Source organism: Macrobrachium rosenbergii, chromosome 16 (genome assembly GCF_040412425.1).
Source record: "Macrobrachium rosenbergii isolate ZJJX-2024 chromosome 16, ASM4041242v1, whole genome shotgun sequence".
Classification (NCBI taxonomy): Eukaryota; Metazoa; Arthropoda; class Malacostraca; order Decapoda; family Palaemonidae; genus Macrobrachium; species Macrobrachium rosenbergii.
This window is the reverse complement of record NC_089756.1, coordinates 8,974,934-8,996,984: the sequence shown is the minus strand read 5'-3', so window position 1 is coordinate 8,996,984 and position 22,051 is coordinate 8,974,934. Positions and strand designations below refer to the sequence as shown.

General features: G+C 37.9%; 2 protein-coding genes across 2 annotated transcripts in view; one reads left to right on the top strand and one right to left on the bottom strand.

Moving 5' to 3' along the window:
* Positions 1-14,156, top strand: part of LOC136846878 (dynein axonemal heavy chain 5-like) — a gene marked incomplete at its 5' end in the record, with an annotated part of 135,482 nt that extends 121,326 nt beyond the window's left edge. The window contains 12 exon segments of the mRNA XM_067118129.1: positions 1,660-1,812; positions 2,181-2,407; positions 2,840-2,917; positions 3,216-3,410; positions 4,083-4,222; positions 4,652-4,774; positions 10,631-10,790; positions 11,478-11,558; positions 11,916-12,047; positions 12,490-12,642; positions 13,021-13,203; positions 13,801-14,156. Of these exon segments, the coding sequence (XP_066974230.1) occupies positions 1,660-1,812; positions 2,181-2,407; positions 2,840-2,917; positions 3,216-3,410; positions 4,083-4,222; positions 4,652-4,774; positions 10,631-10,790; positions 11,478-11,558; positions 11,916-12,047; positions 12,490-12,642; positions 13,021-13,203; positions 13,801-14,007 (1,832 nt within the window).
* A 1,803-nt stretch (positions 14,157-15,959) lies between these two features.
* LOC136846877 (uncharacterized) lies at positions 15,960-16,871 on the bottom strand. The gene is made up of 2 exons (XM_067118127.1): positions 16,807-16,871; positions 15,960-16,557 (listed from the first exon to the last, which is right to left on the bottom strand). The coding sequence occupies exons 1-2, from the start codon at positions 16,869-16,871 to the stop codon at positions 15,960-15,962; spliced, it is 663 nt and encodes a 220-aa protein (XP_066974228.1).
* Between the last annotated feature and the right edge of the window lie 5,180 nt (positions 16,872-22,051).

Genomic DNA, 22,051 nt, shown 5'->3' with positions numbered 1-22,051 from the left:
AAATGGCTGGGGTTCTCAGACTTCTGTTTACGGAGAGCAAGGATTGTAAGCTGAGGTCAGCAGATTGCTCAGTGAATTGTCACTGGCATAATTTGATAAGGATGGAGGTTTTCAAAATCATGCTCGGGTGATTTTAAAGGCCGTCCATTATCCTGATAAACGGACACTAAATTGTGCAAACCCTGCAACGAGTTTCTTACATGCTGCGCTTAGTTTGACAGCTGATGTCTCACACCAGTTGTGGATACACAGTGCACTGTATTTAAGGGAATAACTGTTTTATTGAAAATATTTTTTGTGTAGTTTTCACAGTAGAAGTAGCAGTAGCAATTGTATGTGCAATATATATGTGTATATATATATACGTATGTATGTATATATATATTTATATATATACATATATATATATATATTATATATATATATATATATATATATATATATATATATATATATATATATATATATATATATATATATATATATATATATATATATATATATATATATATATATATATATATAAGCAATTAATCCTGGAGTGAACCCATTTAAGAAGGTTATGTAAATAAGCTTAGATGCAATACAATTAAAAGGAGTTTCATTTAAAAGATACACATTCCTGTCATGGTTTATTCAGTTTTGGTCATCAAACAATAGTGAAAGAACCAGTGAACTTTCGTCACGAGAGTGCAAGGAAAAACAGTAGTGTTGAGTATAGGGAGTTTCACCTCTCTCTCTCTCTCTCTCTCTCTCTCTCTCTCTCTCTCTCTCTCTCTCTCTCTCTCTCTTATCTTGGACCTACACGATATTTCTAAAAAGGTGTATTGACAATGAACTGTTCTGGATTTATCTTTACAGATGTTTGCAATATATTACCACCTTTCAAAACTTGATAACGAGGTACATTCCTTCCACACCAATAAGTGTGCATTCCCACTCTTTCTTAACATTCTTTGTTTATGTATAATTATTTGGTATTCCCTTCCTCAACCTTTTATACCCTTCTGAAAGGTCTGCATTTCCTTTGCGTTCCTTTACAGGGGTTCTTTATGGGAAAAATAACCTAACATTATACAGAATACTATTTTATATCTAGGGACATGGAGATGATATTGTGGAGTTTAACACTGGTGTAGAAAAGCACTTTCCTGTAGCTGGTGGGACTTTTACCTTAAACGTAGCTTGTATTAAATGTAGTTTGCTGTATCGTATTGCTAATAAATGTATAAATACCAGTTGGTGCCACAATGACAAGGCTATAGACAATTTTTTGAAGTTATCCTTTATATTTTCAGGTTGAGAAGACTGATTGAAGGAGATTAAGTCTAGATAGCTTATAATTATTTTTTGCATATTTTGTGTACAGATAATATTAACCTTTCATAAGAATTTTTTTAAAATTTGTTGCCAATGGTGTATTGTAGTAAGAGAATCTGTTCGTTATTTGAATCTCTTATTTTTTTTAAGTGTGATTATGTAGAGTGATGCAGGTTTTATATGATTTTTATGATCCAGAGATGATGGAAAAATTTCACAGAAATAAGAATAATGCAAAATAAGCTTCCAGCCAACTAAAAAAAAGTAGACCCTAACATGAGTGTGCTCATTTCCTTACAAACATTTAATAACTTCGTATTTTTTGCAAAACATACATAGGTTCACTTGGAGAACAATATGCAGACAGTGTCATCTTAGACCTGGAAAGCACCCTGGAAGAATCTGACTGCAGAACTCCCCTCGTCTGCCTCTTGTCACAAGGGGCTGATCCCACGGCACAGATCGAAGTTCTGGCAAAAACTAAAGAGATGGGTAGGCAATCCTTCTAGTAATATAGATTAGGTAAATCTATAATGTCTTATAGATTCACATTTCTCTTCCATAGAATTCTGCGGGGCAGTGACAGTTCTTGGAAATCAGGTCTTCACATTGTTTAACGTTGAAAATACTTTTTGGTGTCCCTTCAGTTGGCGGGACACTAAAACCTCCAAATAGACTGAAATAATTTCAATACCAGTTCTTAATCTCTTCCTCTAGTGCACGCCATCTAGTGTTATCTTGGAGGTTTTGAATCACCTTGTCAGTTAATTTGTTATTTGAAATTCTGTTATAATTGCACAGGTTGAAATGCCTTATCAACCCACATAGATATACATAATAGACTGTATATTACTTTCCAGAGATGAAATCCATCTCAATGGGTCAGGGCCAAGAATCGCACGCCAGACGACTTCTCTCGGAATCCATGACAGCAGGCCGGTGGCTCCTCCTCCAGAACTGCCACCTGAGTCTGGATTTCTGCCAGGAGATGCTGGACGCCGTCACGGATTTCGGAAACGTACACAAAGGCTTCAGACTCTGGATCACAACGGAGGTTCATCCACTTTTCCCCATAGGACTCTTGCAGGTTATTTAATTAAGCATTCTCTTACTACTGTTTGTCTTTCCTTATTTTCTTAGCTCCATTTTCCCTGCGTATTGCTGTGGGTTGATGATGGTTTTGTAGCTGGGATGTCTGAGGTATTTGAATTTTATTATTTTAAAAGAATTTAGGATTGAAGAGGTAACTTTTCATTAATCAGTATTGCTTGTCATTAGAATTTGAATCTTGACTAATTAGTATTAAGTGTTACTTAAAATGCCATGTGCCTGTTTCATATAATAGAAGAAATTCATTGTACTGAATGTTCATTTCTTTGTATATGTCTTCGGTAATCCATCTCACCCTTCATCGCGTTAAAGACAAAAAAATTTAACTTAATTTCTTCGCCACCTCACTGTCACCTTGTTATTACATGAATGATTCTTTACAATGCCACTGAGAAAGATTCATTCGCAGATTTCTGTCAAGTTCACTAATGAACCTCCACAAGGAATACGAGCGAGTTTGAAGAGAACTTACGCTGAAATCTCCCAGGTAAGGTCAAAGTCAGGTCACTTTAACTCAAGGTTACAGCAATTAATATTTATGCAGGATAATGCGAATATATTCTATATGTTTATAAAATGAGAAACATATTCTTTGGAAGTTTGAATTTCAAGTCAGTGGCCCCTGTGGGCTTGTTCTATATGGATAAGGTTCATCTTCTGGATACAGTAATAATAATAATAATAATAATAATAATAATAATAATAATAATAATAATAATAATAATAATAGTATCTTTATAAGGCTCAAAACCTTGGACAGATTCATGATGCTGAATTCATTCCAGGACTTACTGGACTATTCAAATGCTCACCAGTGGCCCCGGCTCTTGTATGCCACTGCGTTTCTCCACACCGTGGTCCTGGAACGTAGAAAATACGGTTCTCTGGGCTGGAATATACCTTATGAGTTCAATCAGGCGGATTTCCAGGCGTCTGTCCAGTTTATTCAAAACCATCTGGATGACATGGACCCTAAGAAGGTAAGATTCTACTTTCCAATAAGGTATCAGTGTTCAAAATGTCTTCTTTGAAGGAGATATTTTCTCTCTCTCTCTCTCTCTCTCTCTCTCTCTCTCTCTCTCTCTCTCTCTCTGTCAAATATCTGGTAACTAATGAATCTCCAGGATTTGTGATGTCAAAACCTTCCTATTCCGGATAACAGGACATGGAATTAGAACTAAAATCAGAGCTTCATAAATACCCACACATCAGTTATATTAAAGTTACTTTGAGAGAAATTATAAATGGACGAAATCCACCGGAACATCCTTTTTTTTATAAAATGCGTTTTTTGTAGCAATAAATGAAATTTTTTTAATGTACGGTATATATAAATGTTGCATACTTTGTAAACTGAAGTCACATCTAGTCGTGCAGTCTTTTAATGAATAATTTCTACTTGATGTATTGTAATTCCCCTATGCAGTCATATGTAATCATCTAAATTTTGCAACACTACCTGAGTACCCTGATGAATGACTTTTGGCTTGTCATCAATAGGGTGGAAAAGATATGTATAATATTACAGCCAATGCCATTCACCATAGAGGGTTTCCCCCGTATGCATACCGCGCCTGGGTTACCTGTTGTTGTTCTGTACTTTTGTAAGTTTTTGCACAATAAAGTGTTTCTCTCTTTATGTTCTTCCGTAGGGCGTTTCGTGGGTCACGGTTTGTTATATGTTGGGTGAGATCCAGTATGGCGGAAGGGTTACGGAGGATTTCGACAAGAGATTGCTCCTCACTTTCCTGCACGTATGGTTCAATGAACGACTGCTCACGTCTGATTTCAGGTGAGGAGACTCAGGTGCCACTTGCAAAGAAAAGTTGCAAGTTATGTTAAAATTAGTAATTAAGTGCTTTCCTTTATCATGTCATGTAACAGTAGTCATATGTCACAAACATCACGCATTTTGTATTAGTCAGATTTTAACCTAAGGTTTTGCGTCGTTTTTTTATCGTCATATCGCTTCATGGTTATCTAATTACAAGGTTAATTCTCTAATTAGATAACATTTACTAATATCATTTATTGCCAGATTAATTATAACATATGACTGTATCTTCATCACCAGATTATATCACAAACATCTGATATCTATTCTTATGATTATAAAACAAATATGAGAAAACACCCTTTTCATTGTATATCGCAAAAAATTTATAATACATTCATATGTAGATTATGCGACAAATATCTGATCATATCATGAAATCGGCAGATTCTACCAGGGATATGGCCTCCCGATGTGTAAAAGTCAAGCTGATTATATAGAATTTGTCAATCTTCTCCCGCCTACTGACTCTCCGGAAGTATTTGGCTTACATCCCAATGCTGACATCACGTGAGTCTAACCTAGATGTTGTGACGTCAGTCTTAGTAGCAATAAATCAATCAGTCAATCACGTGAGTCTCGTGAATTGTGTTTTTATTATCTCAGAGTTAAAGGTAGTGATGAAGTGAATTATTTTCAGGTTCCCGCTCAGCCAAATTCGAAGGCACTGGTGAAGGGAATTCCTTGAAGGTTCCTTGCAGTTAGATTTGATTGCTTCAAGTTTCCCTCCCTAAGTTTTTATTGGATTGAAGTCGATTAAGATTTAATTAAAGAACTTATTAGGTTCTCATTTTCTGTAGCCAGCATGCTTTTGTATATATCCATTTTAAGTTGATTAATTTTTAAGTAAGTCAGTGTTTTTCAGTATTTGACTTTATTCCCTCTCAGGTACCAAACTAACAGCTAAGGATTTTGTAAATACATTATTATTTGTTCAGCAGCTGATGAATTCCCTCTCAGGTACCAAATTAACATACAGTAGTTAATTTCCTCTCAGGTACCAAATTAACACAGCTGTGCCATTTCTAAACACATTAGTATTTTTTCAGCGGCTGATGAATCCCCTCTCAGGTACCAAATTGACACAGCTAGGTAATTTCTAAACACATTAGTATTTTTTCAGCAGTTGATAAATTCCCTCTCAAGTATCAAATTAACACAGCTGTGCCATTTCTAAACACATTAGTATTTTTTCAGCAGTTGATAAATTCCCTCTCAGGTATCAAATTAACACAGCTAGGTAATTTCTAAACACATTAGTATTCTTTCAGCAGCTGATGAATTCCCTCTCAGGTACCAAATTAACACAGCTAGGTAATTTCTAAACACATTAGTATTTTTTCAGCAGCTGATGAATTCCGTCTCAGGTACCAAATTACCACAGCTAGGTAATTTCTAAACACATTAGTATTTTTTCAGGAGTTGATGAATTTCCTCTCAGGTATCAAATTAACACAGCTAGGTAATTTCTAAACACATTAGTATTTTTTCAGCAGTTGATGAATTTCCTCTCAGGTATCAAATTAGCACAGCTAGGTAATTTCTAAACACATTAGTATTCTTTCAGCGGCTGATGAATTCCCTCTCAGGTACCAAATTAACACAGCTAGGTAATTTCTAAACACATTAGTATTTTTTCAGCAGTTGATGAATTTCCTCTCAGGTATCAAATTAGCACAGCTAGGTAATTTCTAAACACATTAGTATTCTTTCAGCGGCTGATGAATTCCCTCTCAGGTACCAAATTAACACAGCTAGGTAATTTCTAAACACATTAGTATTTTTTCAGCAGTTGATGAATTTCCTCTCAGGTATCAAATTAGCACAGCTAGGTAATTTCTAAACACATTAGTATTCTTTCAGCGGCTGATGAATTCCCTCTCAGGTACCAAATTAACACAGCTAGGTAATTTCTAAACACATTAGTATTTTTTCAGCAGTTGATGAATTTCCTCTCAGGTATCAAATTAGCACAGCTAGGTAATTTCTAAACACATTAGTATTCTTTCAGCGGCTGATGAATTCCCTCTCAGGTACCAAATTAACACAGCTAGGTAATTTCTAAACACATTAGTATTTTTTCAGCAGTTGATGAATTTCCTCTCAGGTATCAAATTAGCACAGCTAGGTAATTTCTAAACACATTAGTATTCTTTCAGCGGCTGATGAATTCCTCTCAGGTACCAAATTAACACAGCTAGGTAATTTCTAAACACATTAGTATTTTTTCAGCAGTTGATGAATTTCCTCTCAGGTATCAAATTAGCACAGCTAGGTAATTTCTAAACACATTAGTATTCTTTCAGCGGCTGATGAATTCCCTCAGGTACCAAATTAACACAGCTAGGTAATTTCTAAACACAGTAGTATTTTTCAGCAGTTGATGAATTTCCTCTCAGGTATCAAATTAGCACAGCTAGGTAACTAAACACATTAGTATTCTTTCAGCGGCTGATGAATTTCTCAGGTACCAAATTAACACAGCTAGGTAATTTCTAAACACATTAGTATTTTTCAGCAGTTGATGAATTTCCTCTCAGGTATCAAATTAGCACAGCTAGGTAATTTCTAAACACATTAGTATTCTTTCAGCGGCTGATGAATTCCTCTCAGGTACCAAATTAACACAGCTAGGTAATTTCTAAACACATTAGTATTTTTTCAGCAGTTGATGAATTCCCTCTCAGGTACCAAATTAACACAGCTAGGTAATTTCTAAACACATTAGTATTTTTTCAGCAGTTGATGAATTCCCTCTCAGGTACCAAATTAACACAGCTAGGTAATTTCTAAACATTAGTATTTTTCAGCAGTTGATGAATTTCCTCTCAGGTATCAAATTAGCACAGCTAGGTAATTTCTAAACACATTAGTATTCTTTCAGCGGCTGATGAATTCCCTCTCAGGTACCAAATTAACACAGCTAGGTAATTTCTAAACACATTAGTATTTTTTTCAGCAGTTGATGAATTTCTCTCAGGTATCAAATTAGCACAGCTAGGTAATTTCTAAACACATTAGTATTCTTTCAGCGGCTGATGAATTCCTCTCAGGTACCAAATTAACACAGCTAGGTAATTTCTAAACACATTAGTATTTTTTCAGCAGTTGATGAATTTCCTCTCAGGTATCAAATTAGCACAGCTAGGTAATTTCTAAACACATTAGTATTCTTTCAGCGGCTGATGAATCTCAGGTACCAAATTAACACAGCTAGGTAATTTCTAAACACATTAGTATTTTTTCAGCAGTTGATGAATTTCCTCTCAGGTATCAAATTAGCACAGCTAGGTAATTTCTAAACACATTAGTATTCTTTCAGCGGCTGATGAATTCCCTCTCAGGTACCAAATTAACACAGCTAGGTAATTTCTAAACACATTAGTATTTTTTCAGCAGTTGATGAATTTCCTCTCAGGTATCAAATTAGCACAGCTAGGTAATTTCTAAACACATTAGTATTCTTTCAGCGGCTGATGAATTCCTCTCAGGTACCAAATTAACACAGCTAGGTAATTTCTAAACACATTAGTATTTTTCAGTTGATGAATTTCCTCTCAGGTATCAAATTAGCACAGCTAGGTAATTTCTAAACACATTAGTATTCTTTCAGCGGCTGATGAATTCCCTCTCAGGTACCAAATTAGCACAGCTAGGTAATTTCTAAACACATTAGTATTTTTTCAGCAGTTGATGAATTTCCTCTCAGGTATCAAATTAGCACAGCTAGGTAATTTCTAAACACATTAGTATTCTTTCAGCGGCTGATGAATTCCTCTCAGGTACCAAATTAACACAGCTAGGTAATTTCTAAACACATTAGTATTTTTTCAGCAGTTGATGAATTTCCTCTCTCAGGTATCAAATTAGCACAGCTAGGTAATTTCTAAACACATTAGTATTCTTTCAGGCTGATGAATTCCCTCTCAGGTACCAAATTAACACAGCTAGGTAATTTCTAAACACATTAGTATTTTTCAGCAGTTGATGAATTTCCTCTCAGGTATCAAATTAGCACAGCTAGGTAATTTCTAAACACATTAGTATTCTTTCAGCGGCTGATGAATTCCTCTCAGGTACCAAATTAACACAGCTAGGTAATTTCTAAACACATTAGTATTTTTTCAGCAGTTGATGAATTTCCTCTCAGGTATCAAATTAGCACAGCTAGGTAATTTCTAAACACATTAGTATTCTTTTTTGGCTGATGAATTCCCTCTCAGGTACCAAATTAACACAGCTAGGTAATTTCTAAACACATTAGTATTTTTTCAGCAGTTGATGAATTTCCTCTCAGGTATCAAATTAGCACAGCTAGGTAATTTCTAAACACATTAGTATTCTTTCAGCGGCTGATGAATTCCCTCTCAGGTACCAAATTAACACAGCTAGGTAATTTCTAAACACATTAGTATTTTTTCAGCAGTTGATGAATTTCCTCTCAGGTATCAAATTAGCACAGCTAGGTAATTTCTAAACACATTAGTATTCTTTCAGCGGCTGATGAATTCCCTCTCAGGTACCAAATTAACACAGCTAGGTAATTTCTAAACACATTAGTATTTTTCAGCAGTTGATGAATTTCCTCTCAGGTATCAAATTAGCACAGCTAGGTAATTTCTAAACACATTAGTATTCTTTCAGCGGCTGATGAATTCCTCTCAGGTACCAAATTAACACAGCTAGGTAATTTCTAAACACATTAGTATTTTTTCAGCAGTTGATGAATTTCCTCTCAGGTATCAAATTAGCACAGCTAGGTAATTTCTAAACACATTAGTATTTTTTCAGCAGTTGATGAATTCCCTCTCAGGTACCAAATTAACACAGCTAGGTAATTTCTAAACACATTAGTATTTTTTCAGCAGTTGATGAATTTCCTCTCAGGTATCAAATTCAGCTAGGTAATTTCTAAACACATTAGTATTCTTTCAGCGGCTGATGAATTCCCTCTCAGGTACCAAATTAACACAGCTAGATAATTTCTAAACACATTAGTATTTTTTCAGCAGTTGATGAATTTCCTCTCAGGTATCAAATTAGCACAGCTAGGTAATTTCTAAACACATTAGTATTCTTTCAGCGGCTGATGAATTCCTCTCAGGTACCAAATTAACACAGCTAGGTAATTTCTAAACACATTAGTATTTTTTCAGCAGTTGATGAATTTCCTCTCAGGTATCAAATTAGCACAGCTAGGTAATTTCTAAACACATTAGTATTCTTTCAGCGGCTGATGAATTCCCTCTCAGGTACCAAATTAACACAGCTAGGTAATTTCTAAACACATTAGTATTTTTTTTCAGCAGTTGATGAATTTCCTCTCAGGTATCAAATTAGCACAGCTAGGTAATTTCTAAACACATTAGTATTCTTTCAGCGGCTGATGAATTCCTCTCAGGTACCAAATTAACACAGCTAGGTAATTTCTAAACACATTAGTATTTTTTCAGCAGTTGCTGAATTTCCTCTCAGGTATCAAATTAGCACAGCTAGGTAATTTCTAAACACATTAGTATTCTTTCAGCGGCTGATGAATTCCCTCTCAGGTACCAAATTAACACAGCTAGGTAATTTCTAAACACATTAGTATTTTTTCAGCAGTTGATTAATTCCCTCTCAGGTATCAAATTAGCACAGCTAGGTAATTTCTAAACACATTAGTATTCTTTCGATAGTATTTTGATGAATTCCCTCTCAGGTACCAAATTAACACAGCTAGGTAATTTCTAAACACATTAGTATTTTTTCAGCAGTTGATTAATTCCCTCTCAGGTATCAAATTAGCACAGCTAGGTAATTTCTAAACACATTAGTATTCTTTCAGCGGCTGATGAATTCCCTCTCAGGTACCAAATTAACACAGCTAGATAATTTCTAAACACATTAATATTCTTTCAGTGGCTGATGAATTTCCTCTCAGGTATCAAATTAGCACAGCTAGGTAATTTCTAAACACATTAGTATTCTTTCAGCGGCTGATGAATTCCCTCTCAGGTACCAAATTAACACAGCTAGATAATTTCTAAACACATTAATATTCTTTCAGTGGCTGATGAATTCCCTCTCAGGTACCAAATTAACCAGCTAGATAATTTCTAAACACATTAATATTCTTTCAGTGGCTGATGAATTCCCTCTCAGGTACCAAATTAACACAGCTAGGTAATTTCTAAACGCATTAGTATTTTTTCAGCAGTTGATTCATTCCCTCTCAGGTACCAGTTTAACACAGCTAGGTAATTTCTCAACACATTGGTATTTTTTCAGCAACTAATGAATTCCCTCTCAGGTACAAAATTAACACAGCTGTGGAGTTTCTAAATAGATTCGTATTTTTTCAGCAGTTGATTAATTCCCTCTCAGGTACCAAATTAACACAGCCAAGGGGATCCTTGACACAATCCTGAGCATGCAGCCTAAGGAGGGAGGAGGCCAGAGGGGAGGGGAGACGCGAGAGGCAGTCGTTTCTCGTCTGGCCAATGACATGTTGATGAAATTACCTCATGAGTACAACCAACATGAGGTAAGACTGTAGAGAGTAGGCGTGAGAGTTCGTGGACATTGGGGTGACCCTGGGGAAGGAGGAGGAGCAGGAGCAGGAAGAGGAGGAGTAGGGGAAGAGTAGAAGGAGGAGGAGGGGCAGGAGTGGGAAGAGGAGGAAGATTAGGAGGAGGAGGAGCAGGAGCAGGAAGAGGAGGAGTAGGAGGAAGAGTAGAAGGAGGAGGAGCAGGAGTAGGAGGAAGAGGAAGAGTAAGAGGAAGAGGAAGAGTAGATGGAGGAGGAGTAGGAGGAAGAGGAAGAGTAGATGGAGGAGGAGTAGGAGGAGGAGCAGGAGCAGATGTAGATGTTAGAAGAAGGAGTCAGAAGTGTTTTTTTTTTATTGATTATTTACTCCATTCTACGTTTCTCTTAGCTTCACAAACGAGCCCTTGTTTCGTTCCCCTAATTCACAGTCTTATTTACTGTTGCCGGTGAGTCATCTCAGTTATGGTTATAATGTGAAATTGATTATATTCTTAACGAAAAAAATTGACATCTATTAATTAAAGAACATTTTGTATTGGTGGTTCACTGAAATTTGTAACTACAATGTCAGCCATACTTTACGATATGAAAATGGTGTGCTGAATTTAAAATAAATATTGTTTAAACATTTCGAAACATTTCATTATGCTCCTTGCCTTCAGTTCTCATCTTATCGTCACTACAGATTCGTGAGTCACTGACCAGAATGGGCGCCATTCTTCCGATGAATATCTTTCTCAGACAAGAACTGGATCGTATGTTGAAGGTAATTATTGTTTTGGTAAATCATTTGGAATAAGCATAAGTTTTCATTAATTTGTTAGGTAAGTGCCACCGAATGGAATACCCTTATGTGAAAAGTATGAGAAAATAAAAAAAAAACTGAAAATAAGTATTGTAAAATTCACTCATCTTTGCTTCATAAGTTTGTCATTATCCCAGCATAACATTTTGGCGACTTCTTCCAGTTTTCTCGAGAAATGAGGAAGTGAAATCACTAAAATAAATATCAAAAGAGCACCCATATGTTCTTCTAAACGGTCCATTTAAAAGGTGTCAATCGAATTTCACAGATCTGTAAATTTATTTTGATATATACAATATAATGTTTCTTGTATGGCAGGTGTTGAGGACTGTTCGACACACGCTCCAAGACATGAACCTTGCCATCGAAGGCACTATTATCATGAGCCCATCTCTTAAGGACACCTTGGATGCTATGTACGATGCCCGGGTACCAGAAAGATGGAGAAAGGTATGGCTGTTATTGCTCCTGTTCTTCATTTCGTAGCTTAATAGATTGTTATTTTTAAATGTTTAGATTGTAGATTTTCATGGTTATCTCAGTTGCCCCTCTGATTTCTCCCTCAAATTGGGTGACTTGATTTATTTAACAACACTACTAATGAATTCTAAAATCTTTCCTAATATCTCCTCTGTCTTATTCAGATTCAGGATGAACACTTTTTCCCATGGGTTGTGTTCAGTTGTAGCTACTTGCCTTTTTATATGAAATAACTTATGATTTATTCTTCAATGTTTCTGGTCACATTGAAGATAACCCGGGACGTATGCTATTGTGGTTTATAATTCATATTCTTTGAGATAACCTAAGACTCATCCTCCAATAGTTTATGTGTTCATGTCTCATGCAAAATACCTGAAAGTTTTCTGGATCAAATGTTGTTTATTTCAAGCTCTCTTGGGAATCATCCACTCTTGGCTTCTGGTTCACCGAGCTGCTGGAAAGAGACTGTCAGTTCCGGAAGTGGTACCAGCATGGCAGGCCAAAGAGCTTCTGGGTTACGGGCTTCTTCAATCCACAAGGCTTCCTTACAGCGATGAGACAGGTAACGTTCATTAGAAAAAGGAAGTTCGGTGTTGGAGTTCTTTCGGTAACCAACTTATAGTATATGTGTATAATGTATTTCATTGTATTGAATGATATGCTAATAATTATAGACATCCATTTGTTTTATTAATCGCCTAGGCTGGGTGAACAGCTTCAACACCTTATCACACTTAAAAGCCACCCGAGGGCAAGGACCCGTTCTGGCATAAGACTAGCTTAATCAAAACCGACCACCACCCAACTTTAATAAAGTTGCATTTATAAAATGAACTAAGATACTATTTATACAACAATGCACATTTAACAGCATGCCAGCCAAAGGAACTGTGATTAATCACCAAAGCAAATATATTATGCTAAATTACACTCCAAACAGGAAGTGACACGTCAACATAAGGGGTGGTCCCTGGACTGCGTAATTCTGCAGAATCTCGTGACTCGCTTTAATCGTGAGGACATTCATGACCCACCACCAGAGGGAGTTTACATTTACGGGCTGTTCTTGGAAGGTGCCTCGTGGGACCGAAAGCAAGGGAAACTTGTGGAATCAAGACCGAAGGTTAGAACAATTCTTATGCATGGTTAAGGTTGTTGTCTCAATGACTGTAAATAAAATTTAAGTGAAATTCTCACTTTTTGTTTTAGAGTTGTTGCCTAAAATTAGCCTGTAGTTTTTCTTAGGTTTGGTGTCCCAATATTTGTCAGTAAAGTTCATGAATGAAATTTAATTTTTCTCTTATGGCTCAGCGTTTGAAAGTAGTGTTCGAGGGTGGCATTTTTATTTTTCCCTCCCGGTTATACAATTTTCTTTCATGCAAGACTTGTTTTGTCTCTTGGTAAGAAAGAAGAGTAACTTAATAGAGTTTTGTCCAAAGTTATTTTATGGTCCTGAATTGATAGAAGAGGACTGCTGCTATCTGGCTGCCCGGCGTTTGCGGGAGATTATTGTACCCATTATCCCCAGCCTTGCTTGGGGAAAAATTTTTAATTCAAAATTTTGGTATAGGGGTGTTGTGTAAAAGTGTTTGTGTTTGCGTGTGATTCTTATTGTTTTACAAATTCATGAATCATTAACAATTATCGTTACATAAATTTCACTAACAAAGATTAAACAAGCTAGTGAAAAGGTTAATATGAAACTCAATTATTTTTGCAGGTCCTTTACGAGCCGATGCCAGTGATATACTTATACGCAGTGAACACGACAAGTGGGAAGGATCCGAATCTGTACGAATGTCCTATATACAGGAAGCCACAGAGGACAGACGCTACATACATCGGTTCCATTGACTTGGAGACCCTGGATTACTTGCCCTCTCACTGGACCCTGAGAGGCGTTGCCTTGCTTTGCGACACCAAGTAGAGGATTCAGTTGAACTCTTCCAGTGGGACATGAAAACTTGTCCCTTTAGCTTTCCCATAGTGTATAAAAATGCCCTTTTGAACTGACAGTTATGTTCTTAGATGTAAGTTAATGCTTTTCTATTTTGTGGATGCTTTGCCATTCTGTAATAAACTAAATATGATGTGGAGTTTTATTTGCAACAGTAACTGTATGTTATTAACTGTTGTTTACAGAAAGTAAATATATTATTATTATGATTTGCACAAAATATAGACAATCCTTTTTTGGAGAGACCTTCATGAGATCCGAGCTATTATAGTGGACAAAGAAAATGGTTTTATTGTGAGGACAAATTGTTAAAATATTCTGCAGTCTTGTAGAATAACCAGTGTGTGTGCGAATTGGCTTCCTCGGCAGGACTGAATGGCTATTCATGTCCAAACTGACGACCTTCACTCATAGGCCTTTGGTCAATGAAGAATGATGGTTGCTTTGGGCTATCCAGTTTCCCTCTAGTGGAACTACCTCCTTCAGCATAAAGATAAACAAGCACTGCTGAAGAATGGGGCTACTGTTGCTTGTAATGGATGGATCTGAAGCCCTTTTCTGCTTGCCACTGTGCCATTCCATTCAAATGGTGTCCCTTTAGCCTGTGACTAAATGTCTTTGACAAGGTCTAAGAGCTGGACCCAATCAATGGAGGTTTATGTGTCCACTTTGCCCAAGGTAATTTCAGCTGCCCTTTAACTAAAGCTTTGCAACTGGATACAGGTTATCTTCGTGTCTAGGAGAAACTGTGGCCTGACATCAATGAAGAAGTTGCTTAAGAACCTCTCATCGTAAAGAGTCCTTCCAGAAGTAATAGATTTTACCATTGCCCCAAATGATTATTATACAGTAATCCTCAGTGAACCAAGGCATTTTTTTCTTTCTGGGTAGCCAGGCTGGTTGGAAAAACAGTTTTCTATTAAACACAATTAAAGATGAACACAGTGGTTATGGTGAGATAAAAAAAAATATTCAAAAGATTACGGTTATAGTACTTTCTAAGATAACCCAAACTTTGAAGTATAAGGCTAGGAAGAAAGAAAGACAGGATTTAGTAATCACTGGGCCAAATCCTATTGCTCATTCAAGTTATCAAACAAAAGTCGCTAAGATGCTTGACTCGCACAGTCTGCTCAAGAAGTCGAAGTCTATTCTGTTGTAGTGAAGGCATGAGTAGTAGTCAGTGTCTACCAACTTACTAATTTATTCAGACAGCACTAGGCAAACAAAAACAGAGGTCACCTCACATGAATATATACTGTACATATAAACTGATATACAAGGCATGACTTAAGCTATGGTACATACGGCTGAAATGCTGACATTGTAATGCGTATGGTGATAAAGATGCATTTAACATGACAATAATATGAATGGAGATACAAGTATAAAAGATGTGTGGCGTATGCTGTGTTTCTTGTGTCCGTGTGTTTCGTGCACGGAGATGTTGTGAGGAGATTAGCGAGCCAGGCGAGATGACAGTGTGTGGGGTTCACCTTGAACCCTACAGGACTACCTGCTTTGGAGAGGCCTACAGTTGTAGGCCGGTGTCTGGGCTGTATGCTGGCTTTAGGCAGTAGATGGAGATCCCTGTTGTCCTACCATCCACTGTCATCTGGTAGGCTTTGTGTTGTCTCTGGATGATACGGTATGGTCCCAGGTAGGCTGAGGAGAGGGGGCCTCTGTGTGTGTGTCTACCCAGGAAAACGGGGACGTACACTTTTCTGGTCATGTGGTAGGTTGTCTTGGCTGGCATTATCTGTTCTAATACTTTTCGGGTGTCGGATGGCGATGTTGGGCTCATTTGATCTTGAAAGACATCTGCTGGCAATGATAGTGCTTGGCCGTATAGGACTTCTGCTGGAGATGCGTTAAATGCTGTGGGGTGTTGTTCTTAGGCCCAGTAAGACCCACGGTAACTCCTATCTCCAGCTCCCGCCTTGACATCTGGTGGTGAGTGATGCTTTCAATGACTGGTGTAGCCTTTTGATGATGCTGTTAGCTTCTGGATTGCAGGCTGTCATGTGTGTTATCTTTATCCCCAAACTGTCTGCAAGGGAATTCCACAGGGTGGACATGAAGTTGGCTCCCCTGTTCCTCATGATGATCTGTGGGACTCCATGTCTGCTGACCCATCCGATGGCGGCTTTCATTTCGGGCCACCTGGTATTTATGTTGATGATGTGAATAGGTATCTGTACCCCTCGGAGGTGGGTAGGGGTCCCACTATGTTGACGTAGATGTGGGCAAGTCGGTGGTTTGTTGTGTGGAACTCTCCTATTACATTCTCTACGTGTCTTACGATTTTTTATGTCTGACACGGGATGCATTCTCTCATCCAGTTTTTTATGTCCTTTTTCATTCCCCACCAGATTTACCACTCTGCTAGATTCGGCAGTTGACTGGTCTGATGGGTGGGACAGGTTGTGGGTGAGTGTGAAGGCTTTTCTTCTGAGGCCTTCTGTCAGGTAGGGGCAAGGGCGTCCAGTACTCGTTTCGCAGGTGATGGTCGTCTCTCCACTGTTGATTGATAGGTTACTCCATGTAAGGGAGGGGTTGTCCCACTGCCATTACAGTAGGTCTGCATTGTCTCTTCATGCTTCTGCTACTTCAGGATAGGCTATCCCGAGCTGGATGGTGTTGACGCAGTTTCTTGATAGTGCATCTGCCACGGTGTTTGCTGAACCCTTCAAGTATTTGGTGGTGCAGGAGGGTTCAGCTATTGCTGACAGGTGCCGCTGTTGCCGTGTTGACCATGCGTCTGCTGACTTTGTGAAGGCGTGCACCAAGGATTGATGGGCTGTTTGCACAACGAACTGTCGTGCCTCGAGCATGTGGCAGAAGTGGCAGACAGCTTTGTAGACTGCTAGAAGCTCCCTGTCAAAATTGCAGTATTTCTGTTCCGCTGTCGTTAGCTTATGGTGCCCATCACCATGTTACTTGCATCTGTTGTCAACATGAGGGACCTAAGGGGTAGAGGAAAAATTAATGTGGTTGCTGAGGTTAACAATTGTTTTGCTAAAAGGAATGCATTATCTTGGTTTTCTGACCAATTTGACTTTTTCTGTTTTCTTTGTAGGCATTGATATAACGAGCTCATAATTTTAGCAATGCTAGGGATGAATCTGTTGGTTTTGGGGGGGTCAGTGATTGCTTTTACTTTTTGTGGTAGGGGTTTAATGCCCTCTGGGCTTACTTGATGTCCCAGGAATTCCATTGTTTTCTTTGCCCATTTGCATTTGTCCTCCCTTACTATTAGTCTGTTTTCTTTGCAGTATTTGCAGTACATTTTTTGGCATCTTTAGGATGCTGCTTTAGGCTGGGGCTAAATATAAGGACATCGTCAACTTAGCCCACGCAGAATGGAAGTTTGCCAAGCAGTTCATCCCTGAGTATTTGGAAGGTTGCTCCTGCATTGCGAAGGCCGAAACAGCTCTAGTTTTGAAAGTGTAGGTGCCGAAGGAGGTGAGATCATGGTCGTCTCTATATCTTCCTTTCCTACTGGAACTTGGAAGTATCCCTTCAGCAGGTCTATTTTGGTGAAGATCTTTGCTCCATTCATCTCGTTGGTTATGTTTGCCATGTTAGGCAATGGGTATCTATCTGGTTTTGTTTTGAAGTTTAGTTGCTGGTAGTCACTGCACAAGCACCATATTCTGTTGGGTTTTGATACCATTTGAAGGGGAAGCCCATGGGCTGGGGGCTTTTTGGTATGTTCCCGCGTTCCCCATCTCCTTGAACACTTGTTTGCCGTAGGCAAGCTTCTCGGGGCTAAACATCTGAAATGTGAGTGGATCGGGGGGCCTTTGGTATCTATATGGTGCTGGATGTTGTGTTTTGCTGGTTTGGTTAAGTCGTGCTGCTGGTTGTCTTTGAAGACCTCTCGGTAGTCTTGTAGAAGTTGCCATATTTCCGGTGGTGGGGCGGCTGCTGTGATGGGGCATATTTGTTGTCTCTGCTGCTGCAGTGACAGTGTGGTGGGTGTTCGTCTGCATAGTTGTTGATGAGATGATGTTGGAATAATTTTCGGGGTCAATTGTTATGATGCTATGTCCTCTAGCAGGCTGTGTGCTCTTAAGAAGTCTGCTCCTAACAGTGCTATCACTGCATCTGCTGTGATGAAGGTCCAACTGTAGTCTTTCCCATTGAATGATACGTTCATATCCCACCTCCTGTACATCTTGAGTGGTACTCTGGTGGCAGTGGATATGTGGAGGCTGGTAGGTGGAGCAGGGTTGACTCGTTCATTTAGACTGGCTGACACAAATTACCTGCATGCTCCAGTGTCAATGAGGAATTCTGTGCCTGACCTTTCATCCCTGATAAAGAAGCACATGGAGCCTCTACATTTGTACTTGGAAGAAAGACAGTCGTGGGCAGGGGCAACCAGTCTTCTCACCGCTGACGTTTAGTTGGTTGGGTCGTGGGTGCAACCCTCTTGCATGTTTTCTGAAAACAGGCAACCTTTGTCACATTTGCGGGCTTTCTTCCCGAATCTCCACTGGGAGTAGCACATTTGGGTGGTTCGTCTTTCTTCTGTTTGGTCCTCCCTTTGATGAATTTCCTGGGGAAGTTTTGTTTGTGGATGGGGGTGGCTGGTCCTCTGGGTCGCTGTCGGATTCTGTGTTGGTTGACTGCTGGGCCCGTCATGATGCTGCTGCTGTTGTTGGTGGCTGTGTGGGTTCCGCCGTCTTTTGGACTATGTGCACTGCGTCGACCAACCTCAGGAATTCTTCGGTTGGTATGGTGGAGGCATTGGGCATGGTCGCCACTGTTTGGTGGGGTAATCTTGTGAGGAGTACCTCTCTCACAAGGTCTAGGGATGACTTAAGTTGGCCATCTGTGGCAGGTAGTGTGATGAGCTGCTGCAACTGTTTGTAGACGTGTGATAGTCGCTCGTCCCCTATGGGTGTCCCCACGTAGCTGAGGAATTTCTTGGCTCTGAGGACAGGTGGCATGCTGAAGGATGACTTCAGCTGGTCCTTCAGCAATCCTTAGGTGACAGGGGTTCGAAGTTTTGCAAGCCACCCTGTGCCTTGTTCGAAGACGTCGTCTGGCAGAAATTCGAGGACAGCATCTGCTTTGCGTGTTGAGGGGGTGATTGTCTTCGATCAGAAGATTGTTTCTGCCCTGAAGAACCAAGCTTCTGGGGTGGCTGCATGAATGGAGGTAGCGGCGATGGTCTCGCTGGAGAGGCTGGCATCGTTAGGGTTAGCTGGGTTGGTCATCTCCGTGGTCACCAATGTAGCAAAGGCGTGAGTAAGAGTCAGCATCTAAAAACTTATTAATTTATTCAGACAACAAACAGACAGGTCAATAACTCTTGTGAGCAGAAATGTAGCATCCAACACTATGCAAACGAAAACAGGTCACCACACAATTATTTGTCTTTGTTGACAGATGACCATATACATATAAGTTGATATACAAGGCATAACTGAAGCTATGGTACATATGGCTGAAATGCTGGCACTAATACGTATGGTAATAAAGATACATTCGACATGACAATAATATGAATGGAGATATATGTATAAAAGATGCTTGACGTATGCTGTGTTTCCTGTGTCTGCGTGTTACGCACGCGGAGATGTTGTTGTGAGGAGATTAGTGAGCCAGGCGAGATGACGTGGGACCCTGCACTATCACTATACCAGCTTAAATCAGCACTAATCATATCTAATTGTGCATTCTTTAATGCACACGGTTGATAGTGCTACAGAATCTTGACAAAAATTGTCAAGGGCAAGTGGAGATCTTTCCCTGGAGAAGTGGTGTAGGCTGCAATGCGGTTTTGAAAAATGAGAATCAATGAAAGGGAAGGTATTCACTGAAATTGCTGCTAAAAATGGATGTTATTTAATTTTGCATGTAATTTTAAAGAGAAAAAGTATAACGGTATCCACCAAATCGAAAATCTCTTGCAACATTATTGGATCACTAACTCAGTGTGGACGTTTTGTTTGGACTTTTGGTAAATACTTAGTTGACCTGACTCTTTACGAAGATTATATCAGTAGGAATTGTTACACCTCTGACATAGCGGAAGGCTTCTGGAGAGGATGTCAGCATTATGGACTTACGAAAACCGAAGAACTTAATTAAGCTAAAAAGCATATAGGTGAGGGAGGACGTGGGTCACAATGAAACTTAAGAACCATCAGAATGAGTTTGTGAGGAGTTTATTGAAAATTAAGGAAGACAGAGAAGGAGAGATAAAGTTAATAGATAATCAGTTAAGTGGAATGTGACTTTCTGGCGTCGACGTTTTGGCGTACGTTTTTTGGCAAAGGACATTTTGGTGTATTTTATTCGGTTTGAAGGTGTTTCATCTAACTGCCTTTCTATCTAATTCTAGCTTTTAAACAAAACAACAATTAGATGGCTGTCATTACATACAAAAACAAAATTTAAAAACAGCCTTTCTAGTGATAGCAAATTTGATGTTATTCGATTTAAATTAAAAATGATGATTTACAATTTGGTAATTCCATTAAATTTCTTTTGTGCTATCTTCACTCAATTTTACTGCTTTTTAGAATAAAAACAGAATTTTTTAAGGTATTTATTCTTCCCATAAAGTTTGTGCTCCAATGCCAAAAAACATACGCCAAAATGTCCTTTGCTAAAAAACACGTCAAAAAGTCCTAGACCGTCAGTTAAGAGACGGGATCCCGAGTTAATATGTTGCATAATAACCATTATTTTCTTTTTAAGTCGGTTTGCTTACGCCAATATCATGTATTTTTGCTTAGCATACATGTGTCCCCACAAGTCCATATAAGAATATGCTTCACCTTTATTATTATTATTATTATTATTATTATTATTATATTAACACTGCTATCTTATTCAGTTATATAAAGACTTCGTAAATAAAACTATATGCGGTCAACACGTAATATGTATATATATGTATATATAAATTATATATATATATATATATATATATATATATATATATATATATATATATATATATGTATATATACATATATAGATGGATGTATGTGTCCATGAGTTTTCTAAGAGCCCTTTTCCAAATCAAACCTTCTATATTTCAATTTCATCTTTATCTGGATTAGGTTAAGTTTGATATTAGTTCAGAACATTATATATATATATATATATATATATATATATATATATATATATATATATATATATATATATATATATATATATATATATATATATTTATATATATATATATATATATATATATATTATATATATATATATATATATATATATATATATATATATATATATATATATATATATATATATATATTTATTTATATATATATTATATATATATATATATATATATATATATTTATTTATATATATATTATATATATATATATATATATATATATATATATATATATATATATATATATATATATATATATATATATATATATATGATGACTATTTATCACATCACCGTGATTCATATACAATCAGAAAGCTACAAACGTCCTTTAATATCCAATTCACTCTACCTCGGAAGTAATATATTTTCATATATGTTACCAAAGGGAATTTTAGTTGATAATAAGTCCACCGTCCCGTGGGATTCGAACCACCGACGGACGAGGAATCAGGACTACAGTGACACACTAACCAGTCGGCCACAAGAGAGGGTATAAGTGAATACCATCTCCCATCAACCCACCCGTCGAACTCAGGTGTTTTGCGTTTGGAGGCGATATCCACCACCTCTGCCATGTTGACCGTGTAGTGCGTTTGTCGCACGTAGCCATATTATGACTATTTATCACATCACCGTGATTCATATACAATCAGAAAGCTACAAACGTCCTTTAATATCCAATTCACTCTACCTCGGAAGTAATATATTTTCATATATGTTGCGAAAGGGGAATTTTAGTTGATAAAAGTCCACCGTCCCGTGGGGTCGAACCACCGACGGACGAGGAATCAGGACTACAGTGACACACTAACCAGTCGGCCACAAAGAGGGTATAAGTGAATACCATCTCCC